At 41.9% G+C, this 18,743-nt stretch overlaps 1 protein-coding gene across 23 annotated transcripts in view; it reads right to left on the reverse strand.

The window, feature by feature from the left end:
• The window catches only part of SLMAP (sarcolemma associated protein), an 88,735-nt gene that overhangs the window by 41,619 nt on the left and 28,373 nt on the right, over positions 1-18,743 (reverse strand). For all 23 annotated transcript variants that reach the window (XM_082768192.1, XM_082768194.1, XM_082768185.1 and 20 more), the window contains exons 3-5: positions 7,732-7,879; positions 2,221-2,293; positions 880-916 (exon numbers count right to left, since the gene is read on the reverse strand). In XM_082768192.1, coding sequence (XP_082624318.1) covers positions 880-916; positions 2,221-2,293; positions 7,732-7,879 — 258 coding nt within the window. The remainder of the gene's footprint in view (positions 1-879; positions 917-2,220; positions 2,294-7,731; positions 7,880-18,743) is intronic.

Consider the following 18,743-nt stretch of genomic DNA (forward strand, 5'->3'; position numbering starts at 1 on the left):
CTATATAAATAATAGTGTTTTCATTTCTTTATTGTTCTACTATTATTTTTCTTTGCTTTAACACAGAACTTCACAACTCTGGACTGAGACCCCACTATGCTACCACCTTTACAAGTTTTTCAATCACCAAAGCCCCAAAAAGCTTAATCTCTAAATACAAATCAGGGGCATTCCAGAAATGAGAAACTAGTTTCATGTTCAAATTCAATGCGTCTCATCCTCCCCATTCAGACTTCATCATACATTTTTAGTTGACCTAACTTCATCATCTTTATTCACCATAGAAGTATGTGTTTCAGATTTGGTGAATACCTGTATTATCTTTAAGCATAATTGTTCTTGCTGCATATTAGCACCATCACCTTAATCGATTTTTATAGACATCCAAATAAATAAAGTTTCACTGTTCAGTGCCACCATCTCAGCATGGCTTTAGAAAGCCTGCTTTTTGCCAAGTCTTACTTTAACTCTGTACTTTCTCCAGCCCCAGAAATTATTCTGGATTTAGGGCTAAGGAGGTGATGTGGTGCATTGTTGCTGTTGCTTTACTTGCAGGCTCTCTACACTGACATCATTCTGAAACTGTTTTTCCACACAGTTACACCTACAGTCCCCTCTTCAGAATTTCTGCCCTCCCACCCCAGATTCACAATACATACACTGTTTTGAAACCTTAAATGCAAAGTCTATGAACTCTTCAGGCTGCTGACTTCACAATTAAGTTTCCTTAGTTTCTCAAAATTTTGTTCTGCATGTTAAAAACTTTGATTTGAACCTGCTTAAGGTAATCCATTTTTTTTTATAGGCTAGACAGAAAATCACTTGTCCCAGGCAAGTAATACCTATTAATAGGGTTTCGACAGCAAGTTAATGAATTACCTTGTCAACAGGACTTGGTAATGGAGCATGGATAACACTACAAAAGAAAAAAAAGTAAATGCAAAGTACAGGACAGTAGTTCAAAATCCATGAGATCACTATTACTGTGCATTTAATCACATTACTTTGTACTAAAGCTTTTTCTTGGGGGTAAAAATGAAGAGTTTATAACAATAATGAAAAAACGTACTACACTAAGTGACATTTTTGAATTTACAGAACTATTTTCAAATTATAAATCTGAAGTGTGTTCTAAAAACACTCTACCCACTTCTTATCCAGTAGTTACATATTTGATGTTTCTAAACCCAACTTACTAAGACTTTAAACAATTTGCATGCACAGAACAATGCTTATGGAAAGAGAGACAATATTGTACTCTTGGTCACAAATTCAGAGTATATTAACTGATTTACATAATTCTATACACTTCCACGTGCACGTTTTCATCACAAAAAAATGTAATACTACACATTTCTAGTTATTTCTTAGCACATGCAATTACACTGAAAATTTTCCATAATAATAACTTTAATAATAACTTTAGCCTTCCAAGAAACAAATACCCTAAATATCTCTGAATCCTAATGATGTAGGAATATTTAAATAATCAAAGGCATACAGTTGCTGAGGATGAAAGCTGATTAAAATTACGTCATTTGTAATTGTCACTCAGTTACTGCAAATGTTTACTTTTTTGTTATTGTTGTTTCTACTGCTCTTTGAAGTTTTCTCCAATATACGCACATATTCACAGAAAAGCCTCTTAGTATTCATCTGAATTTGCAAATACTCTCTCATCCAATATATTTTATGATTCCTTCCCCTCCAACTCAGACAAAACTTTCCTTCATTGTAACACTGAGTAACTACACCATGAGGAAACATTATTCTCTTACTTATCTGAAGAATATAAACAGTGTTATGTGTACACACGTACAGACAGAGATGATACTTGCTTCACTTTGGTAGACTTTGTGCATTTAAATTAACAAAAATAACAATCTCAAATTGTAAAACAGGGAAGGAGAATGCTTCATTTGGTTTCTTTCTTCCTGTGTTATTCTGTTTTTAATACCATTTCAGTATACTAAGAATCACATTCAAACAGAGAAGTCCAACTTGGTAAGAACTTAGTTATTCTTTCATAGTTGCCTTGATTTTTAAAATTGACAATCAAATGCAATTTCTTTTTTCACAATGCCTGCAGAAGAACTACGTTCTCAGTTTTCTTTGCTTGAACACACAAAAATGTTCATATGTTGATTTTAAATATAATACCCATCAAATCTTCAAAATCCAAAAACTTATTTTTTGCCATACACAGTTACTTATACTTACTCTGATCGCAATCGAGCTTCCATTCCATCTGGAAGAAAAAGTTTGATTGTGGAGACTATACATCCATGGGTAACTGAAAAGAAACAAATAGTACATCATCATGATCCGTTACTATTTAATTATAAGTTCAATGCTTAATGATATAGTAGAACCAAGTGAACTGTCTTAAGAAACTCCAAGGCAGGTGAACAAGAAAAGGCAAAAATGCCTTCCAGCATCGGTGCTTTGCTCTGCCTTCTCAGACGTTCTCTGTTAACAGGAAAATTTACCATTAGAAATTCCAGTTTAGGCTGTGTACTTGGTCCTGGCCTATGAAGCAGAACCAATTCCAATTCTTCCAAATGAGCAATGCCTGCAAGATTTCTTCACTGCAGTGAGTTAAAACGTTATGTTTGGTTCATAAAACAAGGGTAAAAAAGAATGCATCTTACCCGTGTTAGTTAACAGGAATATAGAAGTATAAACATAATAATGAGATAGCTTTTTGACACAATTCCTGTATCTAGAGACTTCAGAGGTAACATGAACAATTTATGTCACCTGACACTCATTTGGCATTTGGAACTTGCCAAGTAATCGCTATTTAAAAACACAGAGATCAAAAAGGGAGCACAACAGAGAGTACAGGAACATCCTCTTGGGCACTATGAGCACCAGCAGCATTCAGGACAATATATATCTACTGTTGTATGCTTGTAGTATGTATCTGAAATACACAGCCCTAGTCAAGAGACTTTTCATTTCAGAAAGATTCAGAAAGTTTGCTTCTCCAGGACTGAATTCAGGATCTTTTGAACTGACGAAAGATCCTGAAGAATAAGAGAAGGAAATAGAGTATTTGACTCTCCGAATATTCAGGATACTCAAGATTCTTCAAATATTCTTCAAACATCAAGATCAATCTCTCTCCTCGTTTCCCAAAAATTACACTGGTATCATTTTCGATAAGAATGCAAACAGTCAAATCACAGCTTTTTTTTTTTTCCTTGTGTAGTTCTATGATTTGGGAAGTAAATCTTCTCAATCTCACAGAAAGGAGGATAGAAGTTATTTGCTAACCACCCCAGCAAGCTGGATCCAAGTAACTATATGGTCTTCTATCGCTACACCTAAAGAACCCACCAACATATAAGACACAGCTGCTCTACTTTCATAGTTATTAATATCAGCAAAACAGTTAAACGGGCTTTGAAAAAAAAAAAAAAAGGACAATGGGTGTTTTAGGACAACGGAAGTACTCCAGGGAAAAGAGACAGGTCTTTGAGGAAGCTACCTGAATAGAATCTAAAAATACAGGAGATGATCCACCTAAAGAGTTCTTCCTTAACCTGCATTCAGTACTAAAAGCTAAATACTTTGGAGAAATATCCTTTTGACTACAGCACCTTAAGTTGCTTTGCCTTTAAGTTGAAACATTAAATTTACATGCCAGCAAAGGACAGGACCTTTTTCTTGGAACAGATTAATCCATGGGTTTGGGGGCCTTTTTTCTACAGAATTTACAAATCTGTTCTTGAGAAAACAGTATAAGAATAAACAAAGGTACATTAGGAATATTAGCTGTATTAGCTGTAGCTTGTTGTACTCACACTGCTTTCACATGGAAGGCTCCTTTCCTTTAAGGCACCATAAGGAAACTACTGATTTCAGGAAGAAAATACGAGGGTATGTGAAATCAAAGGTAACAGGCAGCCTTACCACTGCACCATGTATCAGGTAAGCACACAGTGAGATTATGTAATTCTCAAGTTTTTTCCTTAATGCTCACACTGAAAAAACATACTAAAAATCTAAAGCTTTTGTGGTGTTAAATAAATAAATATGGGTCTTAATAGTGACTGAAATAGTGACAGTGAAAAGGCACGGAGCATTTTGTTTGGTTTATAAAACAAGAAATAAAATAAAATCTTACTCTATAATGAACCGACAGCTAAAGGGTAAACAGAAGAAAAATCAGACAGCCTAAGGGAAAGGTAAAGCAACACATTAAGCGTTATAGTGGCAGCTGGAGAGGCTAGTAGGAATTGCTTTCCCTCCTGTCTCTATTATTTCCTTCAGAATATCTATTATTTCCTTCAGAATAAACAATAATAAATTAAAAAAAAGAGACCTGTGGTTGCCCAAAGGGCAGGGAAATGCCCCTCCAGCCACAGCAGGTCCCTCAGCCCCGTACGGCTTCCCGCTAACCTGCACTCACCTCCCGGGCTGAGGGACGCGGTGTGAAGAGGTCTCGGCGGGGCCTGCGGCCCGGCCCGGTTCTTGGCCCGGCTCGGCTCGGTTCCGGGCTCGGTTCCCGGCTCGGTTCCCGGCTCGGTTCCCGCTGACACGACCCGGCCCGGCCGCGGAGCCGCGGCGGCTGCGAGGAGGCAGCAGAGGGCGATGCCCGCCCGCGGCTCGGCGCTGACGGCCCCGGGGGAAGCGGGGCCTGGGAGCGCCGGCGAGACCAAGGGCAAAGAAGGGAAAACTCTCTGCCTGCAGGAAACCTGACGGAGCCGACTGCAAAGCAGCATAAAAAGGGGTTCTTATCTTAGGTTTTGGTTTTGTTTTGTCTCAAAACTTTTGCTTCATGGATAAACTACTGGGAAATGATGCTCTTTTCTTGTTTTTCATGTGTTACTGGGAAAAGAGCAGTCAGGGCAGGGACACCAGAAGTGTTAAGAGGCTGCCTCTGGTACTTCACCTGGCCAGTTCCATGCAGCTGGGACATGGCACCCAGCGGGTGCCCCACCTGCACAGGCTTTTACAAACTCCATGCCAGGGAAAAGAGGGATGAAAGGTCCAAACCTGACCAGAAAAAAAGTGCACAAACTGTATTTGAACGGACTCATCAGGTATTACTGACGGGGCTGGAAAGCCTCACTCCCTTCCAAGTCGGTACTGTTAACTCTTAGAGTGTCCTGGTAAGGAGCGGGACACTTAGGAACTGCTAAAAGAAAATAAAGCAAAGCACACCAACACAGGGAGAAAAGCACAGTAGGGTGATTAATAGATAAACACGGCAATAAGGATAGGGAAATGAGCAGGCCTGGGTGCTCGCTCGTAATAACAACGAGCAGACGAATAAGGAAGCAGGAGGGCTGGAAACATTTCTCTCAGGCCTGTTAATGACTTCAGCTCGGCAACAGAACTTGGAAGAACCAGTGCTTACATAAGACAGCCCGAAAAAAAAGTCACTGAACGTGCCACTATTTTAACGATCCAAACCAAGGTCATATTTGCAAGGAAATGACTTACTAAAACACAGGCTGAACAATAAAATAAAAATAAATATATTCTAGCAATATTTACGCAATTCAAAATTTACCTAGCCAAATACACACTGCCTACCCAGTCATAACCTTATAATTGCATACAGCTAAATGCTGTGATGCCTTATGCAAGTAAAGTGTTATATCAGAATGCAAAATGGTTTTAAAGGGAACCACTAATTTAAAAACTCCTTTCATGTCTGTGTTTTGTTACTAGGTTAGGTTAACAGTAACATCTGAGATTACTGCAATGAATTGGTGGAAAAATAAACTTTTATGTGCATTCCAATTGCATTCATGTGTAACCACGTTAGCTGTGATGCAGCTGTTTCATGCCCCTGCATGATACAATTTTCATTCATTGCTTGAGGAGGCACGGAGAGCAAGACAGCAAACTTGTACACCTTCCTCATTAGCCAGCTCAGCACATTCATGAGCAGTTCTGGAGTACAGTTCCTATGTTCAAAGCAAAGGGAAGGCAGCAAAACCGGATTGCTCATGACACAGAAGCTTGGTCACAGGGATCGTGTCCTGTAAAACTAACACAAAGCCATTGGAAAGAACTGCTGCTGTCATTCAGGTGACTGCTTACAGTGAAACTTCCACAAACTTTCATGTAAATGAATTGCAAATAATTGCTGATAAAAAAACAAAGAAACTATTTTCTTCTTCCAACTAAATCTTAAAATAAAATAAATATTGATTTAGGTCTGAATAGACACGTACAAATTTGGTTCCTTTTAGTGGGGACAGTACCATATCAAATAGACAGTCCCAGGTTCATTGGAGATGCAAAGTATTCCTTTGACCTATTGATACACTGAATACTACTAGTGTTTGTAAATATTTGTAGTTGTGTCACATGAAGTAACATTTTAAGTAACTCCTAGATGATACCAACTAAACACCCAGGAGTTAAATTTTCAATAACATAATTTGTGAGTAAACAAACATTTTAATGACCTTTACTTACAACTTTAATAGTTGCTTTGTTCACTTAAGGCTCTTCAAAAAATCTACTGCTGTACAATGTTTTTTGTTGTTGTGTGTGTGTGTTTCTGTGTGCTTTAAATAAAAATTTTACCATCAGCAAAAAAAATATTTAACATTATTCTTTCAGTTCATCCTTTCCGAATATACTTTCCTTTAATGATAAGCATGGATAAGACCTATGAAGGTCTTGTTCAATAAAGTAGTGAAGTAGAAATGCAGCGATGACAGTTCTGCTGTTTTATTGATAAATCAGTTACTGGATTAGGATCCTTCCACACACGGCCAGAATACTGATGTCCATGAAAGTAGCAGACCCATTATGTATCTTAAAAGTCTTGATGATATTTATTACCATCTATTGATTACTATCTAATAATTCAAACACAGACCAGCCTTTAAAAACAGAAATGGCTCCTGAGACACGGTACATGAATGCAAAAGAATAGAGACTGAGGCTGCATTTTTAATCGATTTATGAAGACATGTAGCTTTTATCATAATATGAGATCTCCTGAATGTGAATACTGGGAGAGGGACAGGAACAAAACCAAACCAAACAAAACCCCATCACTTCATTTTTCAGCTAGCAATTTTTTTCTATCCTCATTTTTAAGTAACTGCAGGAACCAGAAGTAGTACCAGTCATAGAAAAAAAGTACCTAGATACCTCGACAAGAATAAAATTACTGTGTTTAGTACCTGTTTAGCACTTTATCAATAAACTCAGTTTCATACTTCCGCCGCATTATCAGCTGAAACTTTAGGGTTCATATGCTTGAAAGAAAGGTAGTGACAAAACCAAACCCAAAAGAACTATGCATACAGCCCCACGCACACATGCTCACACTGAAGTTTTAAAATTGCTCTAAGTCAATTGAAGTGAGACAACAGGCAAGCACAGTCCTAGTGACCTATCCTCCTTTTCTGGATCTGCATTACCCATTCAAAAACACACCAGCACTCATACAGCCACCCAAGCATGTGGTTTAGGGAAGCAAGTCAGTTGAAAATCTAGTTGTCAGGGTGGAGGAGGGGGACAGAGCCAGTTTTTTCAGCAAATCAGTTTCTTGATCTAGTTTACCCTGCAGCCACAAGACTCACTGCCAGCACAAAAGAGGGAATGGAACCAAAAACAAACAAACACACAAAAAAACCTGTTTCCTTTCTTACAACAGGAATACCATTTATTCTTCAAGTTTACACTGCAGCAAGATATTCCAATAAATATAGTTGGGGAAAAAAAAAAAAAAAAGAAGATCCATACCCTTACCTTTCCGCGTGTTCTCCGTCACATCTACACCAAACTGGATGATGTCACCTGACATAATCTCACATGGTGGGCTCTCCTCAGATCCTCTACTCAGTCTCTGACTATTAATAAAGGTACCATTACTACTTTTAGTGTCTTGAAGATAGAACTGTAAAAAGAAACAAAAAGAGTAGTTAAGTTATACAGGAAAAAAAACAAAAAACAAAACAAGTATGATGAAACTGGAGCTCCAGTAAAATTTTATTTGCTTTAAAATATAGCTTGATACCCAATGTAGAAGAGAACTAATGGATTAAAATCAAAATATTCTCCTCAGGATGTAACAGTTTTACATTATCAACAATTATTTTTATTTGATTTTTATTAGTTTAACATACAATTGAATTCCAGCACATATATTATGCAAATAATTGCAATGAACTACACTTAACCTACTGCCTGCATGGAAAGAATCAGATGTTGTTAGCAACACTTTTTATGTAAGAATTTATGTTAGCTCACAACAATTCTAACTGCATACAGTTTATGATGGCAACATTCCATTACACAAAAGTGCTGGAGGGAAGACTAGCATTGAGGGTGAAAAGAAAAGATTTGGAAGACGACAGGATTCAGGAACTGTAATAACACTTCAGTGAAACTAAGGAAAACAAAATGAGGATGCCTTCACTTCTCAGGGAAACTAGTTCACGCTATTATGTTAATCTTAAGATTGCTGCATCATCAAGTACCTTTGCAAATATCCATTTGTAGAATTAATTCAATTTTAATAGCCACTTACTGAATCTGAAATGGATTATGACACAAGACTTCTAGTCAGAGGAACTGCTGCATCTGAGGAGAGGTTACCGAGCAGGTGAGTCACCTGGCAGAGGACCGGTGCCACTGGCTAAGACCTGTTCAGCAGACAGCATGAAAGAGGGGACTGGAATGTTATTAAGCAGCCAGGTGGAGCTCTGCTATCTGAGCCATATTCAGGAGTTAAAGACAACGCCAGTTGTTAAAGGATCCTTATGGGATACTAGAAGTCCCTGACTGCCTGCACTTGTAAGGAATCTCATCATGTCCCAAAACAAGTATAAGGCTGGGGGACAAGTGTTGCCTTCAGAAATTAGGATATTCACATTGTTTTATTATATATTTATTTTTAGAACTCTGTGAGGGGAAAAAAAAAAAAAAAAGCTTTTATTTGTCTCTATTATCATATTCCTCAAAACAAAAAAAAAATAAAAGTAATAAATATAGCACCCCAAAAATATTGAAGGAAAATGTGGTCTTGAAACGGAGAGACTAGCTCTGCTACTCTTCAAATCTCATCTTGCAAATAGCAAGCACATGACACACGTGCTTGTCCTGAGTGGCATAAAGTAGCGTCCCTAACCTGAGAGCTTCAATGCCATCGCTTCCAGAAGCTAGGACTCAATACAGCAGGTAAGGTGAATGTCAAAACTGGAAAGCTCAGCTAGATGGCAACATGAAAAGCAACACATGAAAGACTTTTTTCTAAGAGATACGCCTTTGGTCTTAAAGAAGAAAAATCAATTAGTCATATGCTCGTAAAGGTGAAGGTAAACATTAATTATGGACAGATCAAGAAATATCGCCTGCATTCATTGTATTAACAAACAGATCCACCCACTTTAAATAGTAGTCTGTATATATTATTAAATATTAACATAAACATAAGTCATAGAGCTTTTATAACAGTTTAAAGTCAATCAAATTAATTAGCTCATTAATTTACTAATCTGAAAGTATTCAACCCTCTCATGGTTCCATGCAGAGGTAATTATTTTTACATCCTGTTTGTTCTCAATTAGTGCTCTGCTCCACTTGAAAATCCTTCTGTTATGAAAAAGTGAGTCACAGGCAAGGAGAAACAAACATGTTATTTGCTTTTCCCCACCCTTTTCTTTCCTATACATAATACCTGCCTCTTACTCTTCAAAATTTTTGATTCATCACTGCCCATTGTAAACAGATTTCTGCAGAACCAACAGACAATATAGCACAGAGAAATACGAGAGATACCGCAGGAAAGGGAGTGCAACAAAGCATCAGCAACACCAAACTTAGAAAGTACCAATGGAGTCACAAAACTCAAAGTGGGGAAAAAAAAAATAAATAAATGACTAAGAAATACACATTAGATTTAATACTATCAAATCTATGTCCATTTATGTGCACGTTACTGAATTTCATTATGTAAATTTTAGAAAAGTGATGCTCTTTAAACAACTTGAAGTCTTTATAAACAGGATTAAACTACTCTGCTTCTTGCAGCTAGTGAAGAAATTTGTGTTCTTTTCTTGTAACACGTCCAAATGTTATTTCCCTACTAGTTTTCACCAGTTGACATGGTCTTTCTCAAAGGTTAATTCCTCCACCACTTTTGTAAGGTTGTTAGAAGTTATCCTCCTGAACCAAAAACAAGCACAAGCCCTGAAACAGACACTTGTATCCATTAAGTGGTATTTATAGCAGTATATTGGTATTTAACACAGTATGAAAGGTGCCATGTACTAGGTTCAGTGTTCATGTACAATTCCCCAGATGCCCTTAACACCTCAGGTAGGTAATACAGTGCCTTTCTGTGAAAGCAGCAGCATCTGTTCTTCCCGATTTTCAGTGCAAACTGACAAACTTCAGCAGCAACCAGCTTAAAGACTAACCAAACATTTCACTTTCCCATTGCTCATCACTGAGTTTCACCACCACCTCCTCAGCTGTTCTGGCTCGAGCCTTTATTTAGCCCCAGCAAACCAGCTCTGAGAGCTGACACCAGTTGCACGAGGAGGTGCTTAAGCTGGTAGTGCCAGAAAAAAGGGCAGCACATACTGACCTAATTACACCTGCTTTTGCAATCCCCACCTCTCTTCAGATCAAACTAAAGGCTCAGCCCTTCCGTGCCTTACCTTAACAATTACTGCACTTTAGAGGGCAGACCATGGGCACTCCGAGCACCTCAGCTTTGGAGGCCTGTTAAAGAATTAGTGCATCCTTGGTGCAGACAATTACATGTAGGGTACGACCAGGCAACATGCTGTTATTTAAAAAATTTGCTCTCCAGTATCCTAACACCTCCTCAGACAGAAAAAAATTCCAGCCCACATTTCTTCCTTAGTCATTTATGGGTTTATGCTCATTTACATCCTCTCCCATTTATAGCTCTTTAATAAACTGTGGACATCCTACCACACTGCATCCACATTTAAGGAGAACTATTTTAAAGTAAAATTTGCAGTTCATCTGTACACTCAAACTTCTCCAGGACAGCCCATATTATTCAGAAATGGCATTAAGTTCCAAAAAGTTAGATTTTTGTTTCCACAACACTTTACGAGAAATTCTGTAGCATTGCTCATATTTCAAGTTACTGTTCAGTTCTGCAAAGTGAAAAAAGTACCTCCTCTGCTTTGACCTGCGTTGGATAAAAAAAAATCTGACTCCATTTAAATTCCATTGCTTTCTAGGTCAATGACTCAAAAGAGTACCAGCAACTTGCTAAATCACAGAACACATTTTACTTTCATGCAGATAGCACTATGCATTTTCCCCCTGTAAAAAAAAAAAAAAGAAGTCCTAGTATTTTCTAAGTACTGAAAGAGAAAAAATCTTCCTGAGACAGTTCAGGACTATGACAATACATGAAATTTATGCACAGCATATGAATTCTAGCTGACCAGGAGCGCGGCGAACAGGACGGGCAAACAGGGCGTGGCAGTTTGCGCGGGCAGGGCGAGCGGGGGGCCCATCGTCGCTCTGTTGCAGCTGCCTCTCCCTTCGGTGCTTGTAACCTGCTTGCGTAGAACCTGACCATGGTATCGACCAGGCAGAAAACCGTGGCCTCCGCATCTCGTGAGGCATCTCCAGCCACGGTCGCCAGTGTGGCTACTCAGACGGAGGGCTCGGGGAAACACGCAGCCGTCCAGGTCCTGGGCTGCAGAGTGTGCCCCAGCCTTCTGTCGGTCTCCGACAGCAGTGGTGGGTATGCCTGTGGGAGGTGTGCCCAGGTTGAAGAACTGCTCAGCCAGGTAGCGGAGCTCCGGGAGGAGGTGAACAGGCTCAGGAGCATCAGGGAATCAGAGAGGGAAATTGACTGGTGGAGGTGCGCTCTACCCTCTCTGAGGCAGGCTCACGAGACTGCCACGGCACAGGCGTCTCCTGTTACGCAGAAGACGGAGGTTCCCTCCTCCGGCCAGGCAGCGGGAGGAGACCTAGATCAAGGGGGGGAATGGAGGCAGGTGCCTATTCGGGGTGGTAGGCGAGCCCTCTCTCTGCCCACCTCACCTTCTCATCTACCCTTAAATAATCGATATGAAGGACTAGAGCAAGACAATCTAAATGACAAAGTAGACAAACACCCATCCCAGTTGGAGGGGGCGCCTAAGACAAGGCGACCTACACGTCGCATTGCCACATCATCCTTCAAAAAAGAAAGAAGGGCTATAGTTATGGGGGGCTCCCTCCTGAAAGGGACGGAGGGACCGATATGCCGACCGGACCCAACCCGCAGAGAAGTCTGTTGCCTCCCTGGGGCTCGGGTGAGAGACTTTGCCAAGAAAGTCAGGCGCCTGGTACGGCCCACTGACTACTACCCGCTACTGGTCTTTCAGGCTGGTAGCGATGAAGTAGCAACGAGAAGTCCGAAGGCGATCAAAAGAGACTTTAGGGATTTGGGGCGACTACTTAGAGGATCAGGGGCGCAGGTGGTGTTTGCCTCTGTCCTTCCGATAGGGGGGATCGAAGCTGAAAGACGTACTGTTCGCATAAACTCGTGGCTTCGAGACTGGTGTGACCGGCAGAATTTCGGTTTCTTTGATCATGGGAAGGTCTACGCTACACCGGGCCTGATGGCACCGGATGGGATGCGCCTCTCTCGGAGGGGGGTAAGGATCTTAGGTCAGGAGTTGGCAGGGCTGATAGACTAGGCTTTAAACTAGAGTCGAAGGGGGAAGGGGCTAAAACCAGGCGTGCCGGTGAAGACCTAAGGGATGGTACGCTAGAATCAGAGGGGCTGTGTGCCAGTGGGGTCCTTTGGTCAGATCCACAAGGTGCTGAGTGGAAGGAGACGCACCTGAAATGCTTTTACACAAACGCACGCAGTATGAGGAATAAAATAGATGAGCTAGAAGTCCTGGCCCAGTCCCGCAACTACGACATCATCGGCATAAGCGAAACCTGGTGGGATGAGTCCTGTGACTGGGGTGTTGCGATAGATGGTTACAGGCTCTTCAGGAGGGACAGGCAGGGTAGGCGAGGTGGTGGGGTGGCGATGTATGTGAAGCAGGGGCTGGACTGTGTGGAACTTCAGGTCGGCGATGGCAAAGTTGAGAGCCTCTGGGTAAGGATCAAGGGACGAACGAATAAAGGGGATGTCGTTGTGGGAGTCTATTACAGACCGCCTGGCCAGGATGACAGCGCCGATAAATTATTCTTTACAGAACTAAGAGAGGCCTCGAGATTAACTCCCCTTGTCCTTATGGGGGACTTCAACTTGCCGGACGTTAACTGGGAGTGCCACACGGCTGACACGAGCAAGTCCAGGAGGTTCATGAAGCACCTAGATGATAACTTCTTGGTGCAGGTGCTAACGGAGCCAACTAGGAAAGGTGCCCTCCTAGACCTGTTGCTAGAAAACAGAGAGGGTCTGGTGGGAGATGTGGTGATTGGTGGCCGCCTCGGTCATAGCGACCATGAAGTGGTTGAGTTCAAAATTTATGGTGACAGAAGGAAAAGTGCCACCAAAACCTCATCCCTAGATATGGGGAAAGCGGACTTCAGGCTGCTCAGGGAACTAGTCAGTAAGGTCCCCTGGGAAACTGCTCTTGAAGGCCTCGATGTCCACCAGTGCTGGTCACTCTTTAAGCGATGCCTCCTAGAAGCACAAGATAAGGCAATTCCAAAATATCGCAAGTCAGGCAGGCGGGGCAGGAGGCCGGCGTGGCTAACCGGGAATGTTCTAATGGAGATTAGGCGGAAACAGAGAGTGTTTCGCTACTGGAAGGAGGGCCAGGCGTCATGGAAAGAATACAGGGATGCTGTTCGTGTTTGTAGGGAGAAAGTTCGAGTGGCCAAAGCACAGCTAGAGTTGAAGCTGGCTGTGTCTGTGAGTGAAAATAAAAAGGGTTTTTTTAGATATGTAAATGGAAAAAGGAGAACTAAAGAATACATAGGGCCGCTCCTTGATAGGGAAGGTCTCCTCACAGACGATGACGCAGGCAAAGCAGAGACGCTTAACGCCTTCTTTGCCTCTGTCTTCAATGCCGATGATGGGCTTCGGGACCCAGGGTGCCCTGAGCTGGAGGACCGGGACGGTGGGGATGACAAACTCCCAACTGACCCTGAACGTGTGCGGGATTTGCTACTCCACCTGGATCCCTACAAGTCCATGGGTCCGGATGGGATTCATCCCCGGGTGCTGAAAGAGCTGGCGGATGTCATCGCGGAACCTCTATCAATTATTTTTCAACGATCCTGGGAATTTGGAGAGGTCCCGGTAGACTGGAAGCTGGCAAATGTTGTGCCGATTTTCAAGAAGGGTCAGAAAGAAGACCCTAGCAATTACAGGCCTGTCAGTCTCACGTCAGTGCCTGGTAAAATCATGGAGAAGTTGGTTCTTGGACTTATTGAGGCGCACCTGGGGGACAAAGCGGTCATTGGTCCCAGCCAGCATGGGTTTGTGAAGGGTAGGTCCTGCCTAACTAACCTGATTTCCTTTTATGATAAGATCACCCGTATGGTGGACCAAGGGAAACCAGCTGATGTGATTTTTTTGGACTTCAGCAAGGCTTTTGACACGGTTTCCCATAGGATCCTACTGGACAAAATGTCCACCATACAGCTAAATAAAAACATCATACGATGGGTGAGCAATTGGCTAACGGGCAGGGCCCAAAGGGTTATGGTAAATGGGGCTGCGTCAGGCTGGCGGGCGGTCACCAGTGGGGTCCCTCAAGGCTCCATTTTAGGGCCGGTACTTTTCAATATTTTTATAAACGATCTGGATGTAGGAATAGAGGGTATTTTGAGCAAGTTTGCTGATGACACCAAACTTGGAGGAGTTGTGGACTCAAATGAGGGCGTAAAGGCCTTGCAGAGGGATCTGGACAGGTTGGAGAGCTGGGCGATCACCAACCGCATGAAGTTCAATAAGAGCAAGTGCCGGGTCCTGCACCTGGGACGGGGAAACCCTGGCTGCATGTACAGACTGGGCGATGAGACGCTGGAGAGCAGCCTAGAAGAGAGGGATCTGGGGGTCGTGGTAGACAGCAAGTTGAATATGAGCCAGCAGTGTGCCCTGGCAGCCAGGAGGGCCAATCGTATCCTGGGGTGCATCAAGCACGGCATCGCTAGTAGGTCAAGGGAGGTGATTGTCCCGCTCTACTCTGCGCTGGTGCGGCCTCACCTCGAGTACTGTGTGCAGTTCTGGGCACCACAGTATAAAAAGGACGTGAAACTGTTGGAGAGTGTCCAGAGGAGGGCTACGAAGATGGTGAAAGGCCTGGAGGGGAAGACGTACGAGGAACGGCTGAGGTCACTGGGCCTGTTCAGCCTGGAGAAGAGGAGGCTGAGGGGAGACCTCATCACAGTCTACAACTTCCTCGTAAGGGGGTGTCGAGAGGCAGGAGACCTTTTCTCCATTAACACCAGTGACAGGACCCGCGGGAACGGGGTTAAGCTGAGGCAGGGGAAATTTAGGCTGGACGTCAGGAGGGGGTTCTTCACAGAGAGGGTGGTTGCACACTGGAACAGGCTCCCCAGGGAAGTGGTCACTGCACCGAGCCTGTCTGAATTTAAGAAGAGATTGGACTGTGAACTTAGGCACATGGTCTGAACTTTTGGGTAGACCTGTGCGGTGTCAAGAGTTGGACTTGATGATCCTTAAGGGTCCCTTCCAACTCAGGATATTCTATGATTCTATGATTCTAAGTTACAGAATTGCGATGCTCCAGAAGGCCAGATTTACATATGAGCTTTACTATGAAATGTAGGAGACTTTTCTTCAATGAAATAAAACCAAAGGAAAAAAAATCACTCTGATAAACAGGTATTATGCTAACACACTATTTCCAGCAGGTAGGCTGAAGATAACTCCTTACTTAGTGTGCATGTGTGTGTTTCCAAGCCATATGGAATTCCAGTATAGGATGAGACACTTCTGAAGGATCTCAGAAAAGACAAAGGACCGGGTCAGAGATGCACTGAAAATCTTGAAAGAGAGAAGCACGCTTTTCCAGTGATTTAATTACCTCAATTTAATTACAGTACAAGACTAGGGTAAAACAAACAACCGATGTGCTTCTGTTTTGGTCTCTTCTACAAGACTTGCTTTTAGCACTCCCTTCTTGCATCTTCATTTTGACTACGTACAGCATTTCTCTCAGTACACTGCCGTATTTCGCTAAGGATCACCCTAGAAATTTAACATGAAGTTCTAGAATTAGCCTAAAGTGTAGGCAAAGAAATCATCAGTTAACTTGCTAGTTTAACATTTTAGCTTTCTCAGAACAAGATTAAGATCTCAAAACCCAACAGTATATAATAATCAATCACACATATGCAGAAGCCAAAGATAAGAGATCTGTCTATGGCATGGCTTCTCATTACAAAGCAAAGGTAGAGATGGAGAACAAGGGCTTCACATACAAGACAAGAAGAAACCAATGTTTAAAAAGTAAGTACTCTACTGATGAGTTATTGATCATTCAAATGTTTTTTTCCAAAAACTCTTATGATGTAACTACCGCAAGTACAATACAATGAAAAAGAAACCTCAAGCCTCCAGAATGGAAACACACCGGTAATGCAGTAAGGCAGTAAATGAAGCATGGTGATCAAGACAGACTTGCAGAGCACTTGCAATCACTACATAAAGGCATCCTTTTCCATTTAAGAGTACACTACTGCTGTTCCATCAACCTCAAACTTCTGTTCAGGGCAATTACACTGACAATTACAGAGAGAAGAATTACTGAAGAACTGGGACAATTTGTCTCTGCAAATCTAAGATTCACTCCTGGAAGAGGAGCGAACTCTCTAAAAACGCAGACACAGACCACAGCAAACACTTGCACATCATCCTTATTCCATCACTGAATTATTAAGCAAATAATAAGCACCAAAATGTAGGCCATCGCCTCTTTTACAGAAAATCAACCATTGCTATACCTTATTCATTCAATGCATTACACGCCTAGACAAATGACATAGAAAGAACCTCCCCATTTCAGGGCTTCCTCGGTTACCCTTTTCCTCATCTTTATTTCCTGTGTGAAAGAAGCATGCACAACTCCCACACACTTGAGAGCCTTGTTTCACAGACTTGAAGGCATCAATTTAGTCCAGAAAGATTTAAATGTCAAATTCCGATGCAAAGGAGATGACGAATTCCTTTTTGCTGTATTTACTACCACAAAGGTGCAGCACGGCTGTCAGCTAGAGCAGTAAAGCCAGAAAATGCTGCAGCTGAAGATGGGAGGTTCTTCCCTCTTACCGTGCTACAAACTAGAAGACCACTCGTGGAATGATTAATGCTGGTATTACAAACACAGCCCCTGAGGACTAAAGCCAATAAACAAATGCAGCAAATAAATGAGGCTGTAAAAATTGGAATTCTCACCTTTTATTAATACTTCAGTGCTAAATTGATCTAAATAACACAACTGTGGTTTTGCATCACACTGAGTATTCTACTGTCAGGTGCAGTATATTGCTTGTGTACACCCTGAATTGTGCACAAGGATCTTAAAACAATACACGATGGGGTCAAACCAATATGGCCAACATTTATCACACCGCAGCCAAAGTTTTCTTCTCCCATACAATTAGCAGATCACTTTATATTCCATAAAGTATTAACACTGAGTATTTTCTGGAGTTGGGAACAGCACTCCAGCTAACAGAGTACACTGTACAAACCACAATGAATTCCAGGTCGCTCCTTTGGCTGTAAGATAGATGAGAAGTTCAAATGCTAAATTATCTCCAGATTCAATTGATTGAGTTCCTCATTCTGGTCTGCTTGGACACATCCTAAATTCCTTTCCTCTCACTCGGCTAACTCCACCCACCTATCAAGGAAGTAGAAGTATTTTTCTCCATAAGCAAGCATAATTCACAGGGCGGGGTACATCAAGCAAAACTGCTTTTCTATTTAGTTTTATATTTGCTAAACACATGGACCTAATAGCCCATTGCTCACTGAACTCCAGCTCCTTAAACAATGTGGACACAAAACTAGGGCATTAACTTCTGAGTTCTCAGCAAATCTCTTGTTAAAGGGATTCTACCAGCTACCTGAGGCACGCACACGCTGTGAAACTACAAGTGACAAAAAGAGAGGGATTTGCCAGGCAGATTGTTTGGACTGAAGGAGAAGCAGCAGGTTATTCAGAGACCGTAGTTATTGAAGGTGTGCAGAGAGAAGCAAAAGTTGATTTTTTTTTTTAGTAGCTTGTTTGGAAAATAAATTTAACCATTCTTTCCATGCATTAAGGATTAAAAAAAAAAAAAAAAAGACACACACCACACATCTCTTTGATACAAGACTGGGCAAAAATATTCACCCTAAGCTTTCAGCTAGGATGTAAGCCTAACCTAAATCTACCAACTCTGGTGAAAAAGGCTGAAGTCCTCAGGTATCCCCAGGAATTCAGCGCCATACTTCCAAAGCTGCCAGCAGGCCCAAGGGGCAGGAGGGAGAGGACAGCAGGGAACCGCTCATCTGCTGCCCAAGTGGCTCGTGTCTGTTTACACCTTGAAGGTTTGTTGATTGTACTGCCAGGACAACCCTGCTGGTTGCTCCTATCTGTTGTCAAGCAAAATAAACTGCAGCAGTAAGAGCAGCTTTGTGCCTGCATAACTCAGTCGGGGTATAAACAGACAACCTTTTCTGGATGTGGCTGAAGTACTCCGAAGTATTAATCCCTCTGCTGCTTGCCATGCCCTGATAGTTCGAGTGCTTTCAAATTCACTACGGGCCCTGTCATTCAGCGGAGCTTTGTTTGAGC

Source organism: Aythya marila, assembly GCF_965140915.1.
Source record: "Aythya marila genome assembly, chromosome: 10".
Taxonomy (NCBI): Eukaryota; Metazoa; Chordata; class Aves; order Anseriformes; family Anatidae; genus Aythya; species Aythya marila.